At 40.3% G+C, this 10,547-nt stretch overlaps 1 protein-coding gene across 1 annotated transcript in view; it reads right to left on the minus strand.

Moving 5' to 3' along the window:
* The window catches only part of LOC124163305, a 33,989-nt gene extending 24,090 nt beyond the window's left edge, over positions 1-9,899 (minus strand). The window contains exon 1 of the mRNA XM_046540122.1: positions 8,451-9,899. Within this exon, the coding sequence (XP_046396078.1) occupies positions 8,451-8,857 (407 nt within the window). The 5' untranslated portion in view covers positions 8,858-9,899. The remainder of the gene's footprint in view (positions 1-8,450) is intronic.
* Between the last annotated feature and the right edge of the window lie 648 nt (positions 9,900-10,547).

The following is a 10,547-nucleotide window of genomic DNA, read 5'->3' on the forward strand; positions in this document are numbered from 1 at the left end:
ATTATTGAAATGCACTTGCTCATTTGGTTGTGCTTCTGGTGCGATGTCGAACGGTTCTATTTGTTGTGTTCCTGCTGCTTTTCTTGAAAACCGAATACTTCGATTTTTTTCTGTGTTCGTTAGTTTCATATATCCAACTGTAAAACTATCTATTTTTGAGGAGGTAAAGTTGATATTCCATTTTGACTGCATTGCAATCAATGTTTACTTATTAATACTTTGCTGAAAGTCTTTGTGTTCTTGAAAGTTGTTAAAAGTCTTGAAAAATTGAATTTTCTTCACGTAATTTCGGATTGTACAAGTAAGTTAACTGTTTTTCTCATTTACAGTTCCTAATTAGAACACCATCTTTTCCATTTTATTTCGTATGTATTTTTCTAAATTTCTCTCCTTGATTCCATCTAATTTTAGGATCTGTTTTATGTTTAGTAAAAAACTTAGGTATAAATATCTCTCAATGAAATTTCACGTTGGCAGCTGTATAATATCCTATTGAAATCTAGGAAGCAAACATCTAATGCTATAAACATTTATGTGACGAAATATATTGCTACAAAATTGCTTTTGCATCGTACTAAAAGTTAGTGAATTCTTGAATGGATTGTTTTTTTTGGAAATACGAGAGGAAGTGGAATGAATGTTCAGGAGCAAACAACAGATTACTTAAACGTGATGGAAAATGGCTTAAGAGAGTAATTGATTTTCCGAAAAACTTTGAGTGCTTGCAGAGTACATCATTCTTATCCAGTAAGTTTATTAAGCTTATATCCTTAATTTTAAGTAATCTATGACTATTCCTTATGCAGCATTATGGACATGTTGCGTTAGTTTAATCAGCGCAGGTGGACGCCCAGTCGTACGTTTTCAGGGTTGTAGCGAGAGAATGAAAAGGAGGAAAACGAAAGGCTATAGATCCTTCCACTCAGCTTCCAAGTTCTTTCACTTGCAGCAGCAATGAATGTGAGGGAAAAAGGCAATGAGGCTGCCTCTAAGCTACTAAAGGAATCAACAATGACCACACCTCGGAGGCAAGAAGGACCCTTACCAAGTGGAGAAAATGCAACCCCGAATCTTATATGATGTCATATGAAGAGACCCTCTCATTAAGTAATTGTGTCCATGCAGCTCATAAATTTCAGTACAAGGATCTTCGAAAATCTGTGAAATGCCATGGACGTAATCTTTACCCCTTTAATGCAAGAGCGAGGCGAGCATAGAATTCAATTTAGCCACTGGTTTTATTGAAGCAGAGGATACATATGAAGTTACCAAAAGTCTTCTGGATCATACTGCATCTCGAATTATAACGTGAATTTCTACAGATCTCAGTCTCTCGTCACATATTAAGTGCACTTTAATTTTGAAATACTACCTTGACAGCAGTTAAGACATGCGAAATACAACCATACGTGGGAACGAGAGCCTATGTCTCATGAATTCTTGTTCATGATCTCCCACGAGCCTCATCGTTTCGTTAAGGATGAAACAGGTACTTAATATTCAAAAGTCTTCACAATTATTCTAGATATCATCTCTAAAATGTCATCACCTTTAAAAAAATTCTGTATGCCAACGACTATACACAAAGTCTTCATTCACGGAGCTGATATTGGAAAACAGTCCGTTTTTTCCCTTGGGACAACTGTAAGAGGAAGCAATAGAAGCGCGAAATAAGGACGTGAGAAAGTTCCGTGAGCGGTTAACTAGAAAAATACCATGAGTGGCCACAAATCAGGATTTATTCCGAAGACAGCTAGCGTCATATCTGATAATTAAAAAACTTTACGCCAATTCAACTGGAAAAACTGCCTGCTTTCCGCAAACGTACTTTTTGAAAATGAAGACGGAAGTATCTACTTTTTCTCTACGTTTATGTAAAAAAAATTGGCTGAAAACAGGCTCCGCCATTTTGTTATATATCTATGGTTAATGGCGAAAAAAACTCTTTAAAAACCCTCCAAATGTAAGAAAAGAAGTGTTAATTAAGATGGTATAACATTTTTGTCAATAAAACTATTCATGAAACCAATGCACGAAAATAAAGTTGGCTATTTTCAGAAAAAATCAAGGGTGGTCGTTTTCCGCCAAATTTGTTCAACTTTGACATAAAATATATTGTTAACGTGAAGGCACAGGAAGTAATTAATCTGGCAAGTTATGCACAATTTATTTGAAAATATGTGTGCGAAGTTTCAACTTCCTAGCTCAAAAAAATTATTTTTGAGGTTTTGGCCAGCTTTTTTTCGATTCTAGCCCTCTGTGCGTCGGTCCAAAAGGACGCCCTGACCCGCTGAACAACCCGGGAAAACTCCATGAAATAGATACGCCGGAAAAACATCCTATTCTCACCTGACTTCTCCGTCGAGTAAAGTACATAATATCTATATTTCAGTCTACAATTGAAACTCTAATTTCAAGACCAATCAAATCACGAGAAAGCAAACGCAACACCACGGTTTTCTTCTGACAATTATTTTTCGATCTTCAAACGCCTTCCAACTAGATAGACAAAATACAAGTGAAAAAATGAAAATCGTAACCAATTCTTACGAATGAATTAACGGATCTGATTTCATAGGAAAGATAATGGAAAATTCAAGGTTGACAAAGATTTGCCATTGAGTCAAGCGAACAACACTGACTGCGTTAACTATTCTACTCCACACCGAAGTAATAAGTAATAGTCGGAAAACCAATAGGTGTTTTAAATGATACAATACCACTAATGCAGCTTATTAACAAAAGGCAGAGAACACTTTTTCATGTTCCCTTAGCCCGATACTTAATGCGACAAAGCCCTTATAGACAAAGAGAAGATTCGACCACCAACTTATTCCCCTTAAAATAAATTCTTCTCTCCGAAACACACGGAAGTGAAATGACTAGTGAATCGCATAAAACCAACGCCTACTATTACAAGGCCAAACCTCATTACAGATACACCAACAGGGCTATTACGTACAGCCCTACTTGCAGCCCTGCAGTCCTCCGCAAGGACGTGTGTTCGGGAACGTTCTGAGTGTACGTCACAAAAACAACTGAGGAGGGAAAGGGAAACTACCCGTATTAACATTTAACAACACATATTTTAATCGCACACTCCATTGACGAGCGAAAAAAATATTTTTCACAAATGCGTAGTATAACGAGCGCCAGAACGTCACATTTACCACGCCAATCCTGCCTCGGTTGTCCTTAAATCCCTGGCATTTCTAAATCTCTTTCACAGACTCGACTAGGACTTACCACTTCCTTTTGTTAATTCCTGTCTCCCACACAACACGATTTTAATCGGGTATAAGAGTAAAATAGCCGTAGGGAATATACGATTTCTAATTTTACGACAGAGAATTCTTTCTTCACACGTTATTTATTGTAAGAACTCCACATTGGCAGATAAAAATAATTTTACATGCACCTCTGTTCTGGAAATGTCGCTGAGTCCTCGGGATTGCGGTCGGTTGCTTATGAAAAGAGGAATGGAAGCACTTGATTTATCGAAGCTGAGAGGGGAACGAAATCTTCACGTCACATATCAGTGGCGTAACTAGGAATATGCTTTAGGGGGGATGGAATGCCTGAGGTGGCGACCCCCACCCCCCATGCAGACCGGGAAAATTTTTGAAAAATGACACACCCGAAATACATTTTACATCATTTTTATTACTTAAAATTGAACTTAAAGCGAATGCGGTTATTATAAGTTAAAACTACACAATATCTCTAAATATTTTTTTTGTTTCCCTGAGGCTTGGGGGGGGATCTATCCCCCACATCCCCCCCATAGCTACGCCATTGTCACACATCGTCTGGTGTGCACTTCTGGAAACTATTAAAATACGAGGAAAATCCTTGGATACGCTGAATTCCATTGTGTTTAGGTCGTTTTACACGGGGCACGGAATTGCGCGGGTTAAAACTGCATTAATTTCTAAAATGGCGAGGAATTGCGCGAATGCATGAACGAAATTAAAAGACTATTTTGCCATCTCACGTTCACACATTCTCGTATGTATTCTATCAATTCACCATTTTACACAACGCAATAGGGTAGTTTCCTTCATCAAAGAAAACGAAAGGCATTGATTGCGATTCCTTACCCACCATTAGTGTATTCATAATATACAAATTATTTGGTTTTAGATATCCCAGTTCAGGAGAATGGCAATGGTCAATTTTAACCGCATTTGAAAAAGGCCAGATTGGCGCCCATGCGATGCCACTCCAAGTGACGTCACAGGGACCTAGTTTCTATACGAGTACATAGGAGTTTTACATCGTCTGAGATTACCAATGCATGCATGAGGCACAGAGCTCAGGGAAACATGTCTTAATAATCACTAACTAAAACTGCCTAAGGACGGAAAGTTTTCTTCGTTTGATAAGGTATTAATAATCCTTCATTAAGCCAAGCGCACCTGCTAGTTGGGTACCCTGCTACCTGCTAGCAGCTTGCATCAGCAGCCTACGCCTATCGGCGCACATGTCCTCGCCCCAAGGTCACCTCACTTTGCGGCAGCGGGAACCAGAATGACGTCACACGGGCTTTTCCCGGCATTCATACTTAGCCGTCGCGTTTTCGCGCGCTTGAAATTTTTCACATTTCATTTAATCGTGAAAAATAGATATCGTCATTTAAAAATCTAAAAGGGTGAAATGCGTACTCCAGGAGTAATAATATTTAGATTTAGACAATAAAAAAATAATAGGAAACCACCCTATTCAGACTGCGCTTTCGTACACACGTCAGATTGTGCAAGTACGTGCCTCGTGTCAAACTACCTTTATTGTAACCTTGCGGATTGGCGAAATTTAATTTTTACACGATTATTAGAATTCACTGTATCAGGAGGCATCCAATATCATTACAAGAATGCGTAATTAATAGATTATGAAATCTTTGTTCGGGATGTCGTGATCTGATAGAACTCCTTGTTGCCTAACATAAAGCATTTCACGAGTGAGTTGAAGAGAAGCATACCTGCAAGGATGGTACAGATCCAAATGGGCGACTTCCGATCAGAACCGGAAGTAAACGTCTATTTTTAAATAGCCATTCACACTAACAGAAACTAAAATAGCTAAACTATAGTTTGTTCATTGTAATCGGTACGGCCGTTGAGTTGCAATAGAGAAAGGAATATACCGTACATAAAAAGAATAATTGGTTACTGCGACCCCTCTAACCGGGTGGAGAGCCAGTAAAGGCTTATATACCGGGAAAGCTTCCGATCTAAGGTTAGTCAATCCAGAATCATACGTTGGCACATTGAAGGATGACAATCAAGACTTGGGACTGGAAATTGACCTATCACTCCCTGAATAGCAATCACATGAAATTGCTATTTATCCCGCCTGTCAATCGACTTTGAACAGTCGATAAATTATACTCCTAGTATACCTATTCCTACATAACTAGTAATTGAGGCAAGTACGGTGATGTAACTGTTCTACTGAGTCTAGGGGGAAGTTAAACAGGGTAATTGTGTTCTCCTTTCCCTGGTGGGTGGCTCTACCCCCACTCTTTACATCCCGTATTACGATGATGCCAGTGGTTACCACAAGTGGCTATTATGGGAGTGGTCGTGGCTAGTGTTAACCTCAGAATGGGATGGTTTTTCAAATAAAACTATAAAGAGTAAAAGAGCATCAAAACCAAGGCTAGGTACGTAACTGCTGGGAATTCCCCAAGCATCGCTTTGATCATATTACAAGTCACGATGTAGAAGCACTTTAAACATCTGATGGACACCGAGAAGTTGTGCTTTCTTGCTCGCACGCATCAATTGTGAATAGGCAGCGCAACAGTCGAATCATGCACTTTAAGACCTGTTTCCATAGTTGAAAATGAAGTAAAATATTTAGCTCCTCATAAGTAATTACATATTAATGACCCCAAGCTGAGTTCGAAAATGTACGCAGTCACAAAATTAACCGTATCATAACAGCCTGAATTGAGTACCACTCATAGAGGCGACTGTTTACAATACTCTAGGAATCTTGCCTTAGATAAAAAGTCCTCAAAAGAAATTGAACAGTAATGATTTTAAGTTAGATCTATGACTTAAAACCCTCTATGGGAATATCCAAAATAAGAGGTGGTACTGAACATTTGTTTGCATAAAGTCTTATTTCAAATGCTCAAAACTTCCATAATATACTGACGAATTGAATTCATAAACACCCCAAAACGACTAGTCTGACTTCTAATAAGATTTCTTTTAGATCGAAGCACACGTGAATTCTTTGGATCTCCAGGTTTAGTAAACAGAGAATGAAAATAAATCATTTTCCAAGAGAAAAGTGGCACTTTCGCTCATTCCAATGTTTGTAGAAAGCTACGGTTTGAAACTCCTCCAATGACGCGCATCCCCCTCCTCCTTTTCAGCCGCCCTTGGGCCACAAAATAAGGTTGTAACTCACCACAGTCCATGGCAAGTGATTACTTAACGAGTGCGCCAGGATTGCCTACAACCCGGGAGGAAACAAATAATATAATCGCCGAACACTTTCATAACATTTACACAATTTAAAAAAACATAAACGGTTCCTACGAGTAGATCTAACCGAGATGAGAGAGAAACGTTTTCAATAATTTCCTCTGGATATAATATTTTCATGAAAATTTTCCTCAGAGTATTTTATTATAGACATTATAGTATTCAAACAGCTACTACGTAGATTGAAAAAATATGTTCCTCAAAGGAGCAACTGCTATCGCAGGGAAGTCGCCAGAAAAACATACACATCACATTTTACGTAATTGGTAAGGACAGATAACGGGTTTTCTCCGCTGAAATAAAAAGTGACTCGGAGAGTAACAAACTCGCGGAAGGCGTAGGAGAGGAACAGAGCGTACACAGACCGGAAGGATACATCCGAAAGATTTAGAAACAACTGACCCGAAACATTCTTCGTAAGAGTTAACTGTCGCTTTCCTGGGATAGATAGCTTACAAAGACTAATTATTGGGAAAAAATTGGCAACGAAAAAAATGCCATGAGTTACGATTCTTAAAAATTTAACCCCTATTTAATAAAAAAATTTCAAAACAGAACGTAATTATCAATCAAAATCCCACGAAAAGAACTTAAAAGATCCGAAACAAACACCGGATGTGCGTACCATAAAAATTACCCACGAAGATAGCCTACTTGTATCATTTAAGTCCAGTGGCGCCGACTCCATGGGGCTTGAGGGGGGCCGAGCCCCCTCAAAAATTCTTTATGGGTGTGAGGAAAAAATGAGTCCGGCTTGTCAATTTTCCCCTGAGTGTCCAGATATCGAGATTGTAGTTATAAGGGTTCTAATGTTGATCATACGACTCTTCTAAAATGCTTAAAAAAACTTAAACTCACTACTTATAAAATTATTCGGAGAAAGATCCCCGGTTTGGGCCCCCCAATATTTTTTATAAGTCGGCGTCCCTGTTTAAGTCCAATGATATCTTCGCCTGCCTTCTTAATGATATAATTATCTACATAACTCAAGAAAATTCCTATAAAAATCGTCATCCATATAACACAAAAATATTCTAATCGATGTTGAAGAACAGCGAAAAATAATAAAATAAGGCAGGAACAAAAAAAAGATCGAAACGGCACATAAAACTTAAAAACGAAGTTATGACAAATTCATGACTAATATTGATGATTTTCAGTTTCTTTAAAGCCGCGTTTTGATAAAAAGTAGACACTAAATGATTTGATAAAGGATAACTTCCAAGCAAAAAATAAAATAACATGACTTTAGGTTGGTATTTAAATGAGATATTTAATGGATTCCACTGAATTTGGGGAAACGGCATAGTTTCATAGCATTATTAATTTTTAAAAACAAATTTCCTCCGCAATTAGGAGCTCAAAATTTCACATTGGTCCAGTCCATCACTGAGTCTCTGCACCTTCTTGAATCTGTTAGTAGTTAATTTCTGGGTTGTGTCACCCTGTTCTATCATGTTATTATAATTTTACATTCTTGAGCCCTTCGGCATGACCTGAACTCCCTAAAGGAAAGTCAAATGACGGGACAGAATGTTGGATAATGAGTCGTCTACTTATCACTTGATACATTATACCCTGGGAGTGAGATTACTAGTCAATACACGGATGTATAAGGATAATATCGTTGTTCCCCCACAAAATTATTTCTTTTTTTACATAACCATATTACTACGAATTTTGATTCTCAGACATAAAGAAGTGTAAGAAAATTGCTATTAGTTTTGAAATGAAAGGAATAAATTCGAGCATTTCTGCCCCGAACTTATGTGCCGGCTACGGCCTCGATCCTTATGCGATTCATTTTGGGCACACCTTAAAGAAAACCTACGCTAAATCGGTTACCGGGTTAGTAATATGGAATTCTGAAATTTTCAATGTACGAGGTAAATTCTATTCTAACATACAGTTCTATCAAGCAACTAATAAATATCGAGAATGAATACTCACTACGTTTCAATGAGCTCACAGTCCAGTAGGGTCTTTCCTGGGCCGAGGGCCACAACCGCAACGGTTTGGCCGCTGTGGTATACCATTGGCGGACGCCCGATAGTCTTGGCCGTAGCAAGCGGCTTCCCACTCATCTTCTTGAGCGAGTCTCTCGGGAAGAGAGAAGTAGGCCGGGCCTGGAAGACGGTCTGAGCGTCCGAGAGCCCCGCCATGGCCAGGAGCAAGAGGAGAACGGCCAGCGTGCCGCCACCGAAAACCAGCCCCGCGGAGGCCGCTCCTCTCGCGGCAAGGGACGGGGAGCCGTCGGAGATCATACCGTCGAGCCTCTCAGCGAAGCCCAGAGGATGCCGGTGAGCCACGGGGGGCACGTCGAAACCCAACTTCACCGGGTGGACACTCATGCCCATCTAAGTTCCGGAAGCAGACGAGACGAAAGAAAGTGGAGGCCCTCGGGTGAGAGCGGCGTAGTCACCACAGGATTAAGGTTCCCAATGAGTCCAGAAATATTTAGGAGAAAAACTTTCTCCGGCCGGCAACGTGATTGAGACGACCAAATCTTGGCTGGTCTTGCTTTCGAAGGGGGAAATTTGAGTAGCTACCTCTGTACTCTGATCACTTCCTCAGTTACGTAGGTCATTACATCAGATCAATGGAGATAACAAGAGCCGTCGACGGAACGAATATCTTTCTTCTAGCAAAATATATGAACTTATAAGGACTGCCACAATTCATTCAACTTTGATGCAACGCTCAGATCGTGTAAATACAGTCAATTTGAGCATTCGAAGCAAATTTCAATAAAGCACTTAATACACACACATCATATCTGCGAACTACTAAATCCTAAAAAAATGCGTACAACTTTATATCACAATATAAACACACAAATGAAACTTCTGGAGTCCCTAAAATTCGATGTTCATTAATGCTCAATAATAGATTCACCTTCGAGCATTGAAGTCTCCCGGAGGAAAAGAGGTACGCTTACGACGAATATGGTACACACGGAATCCGTCTAGATAGACGATTTGAAAAAAACCTTTGACCAAAGTGTTTCGACACGGAATTGGTTACGTCAGGGGGCGATGCCCAAATGATAATACCATTGTTGTCATCCCATCAGGGGACTTACTCGTGACCGGCACACCACGCCAACGCCCCGGGGAAAATGAGGAAAAGTCACAGAGCAGCTTCAAACTAAGCACGCAAGTTTATTCATCCAACGTAACGGTCATCAAGCACTCGACTCACGCCAGGAGAGGAGCTAGAAGGCGCGCGGCTTCCGAGAGATCACCGCGCGCGCGTGCCAGCCACTGCTACGGGGTCGATTATTCCGTTGGAGCAGTCCTCGCTCACCTGTGGGGCGTGCTGTCTCAGACTGAAGAGCTAGCTCCAGGTAGGCGATGTTTTTTAGGGCACGGGATCAGTGGGACGGGAGGAGCGTCCGCGGCACCGCCTCCTCCACCAATGCGGAGGGGGCGGCTAGAGAGCTCTTTCCGTACCCTCCCTCCCCCGCCGGACATCGCTCCGATCCGCTAATCAATCTCACCGCAGGTTGCTGGTTGTTTCTTTATGTGATCACGGGAAAGGGAAATGAGCGAGCCCCAACGATTCCGGAAGACCATTGGAAGATTAACGAACTTTTCCGGGGTTCGGACCCGGTGATAAGCTTCATTTCTACTGCCGTTTCGGAAAACGACATCTTGCTTTCTACTGCCCAAATGTTCGTCAAAAGAGATTACAGATCGACAATTGCACAGATTTCCTTCCCAATCCGACTAAAGGATTCATTTCCGCGCTAGGCCGAGATTGTTTGAACAATTGAGAATAGATATCTTTACGAGCAACACGGAAAACATCATCTTCGCCAATCATACTTCCAGGTCCGACAGAAGCGATAAATTAAGAGAGACATTTTGCCGAACGTATAGATATGGGAATTCTTTTTTCCCCTACATTAAGCAGTACTTGTAAGGCCTTACATAAATGCAAGTCGTAATTTATTTTGAAAATTTGATATACCTATATGTAAATGGCTGGTGTCCTAAAACCCCCTCCCACACACCTTTCTAGATGGATTGCTGGGTAGTATTAAGG

Source organism: Ischnura elegans, chromosome 1, assembly GCF_921293095.1.
Source record: "Ischnura elegans chromosome 1, ioIscEleg1.1, whole genome shotgun sequence".
In the NCBI taxonomy this organism is placed as follows: Eukaryota; Metazoa; Arthropoda; class Insecta; order Odonata; family Coenagrionidae; genus Ischnura; species Ischnura elegans.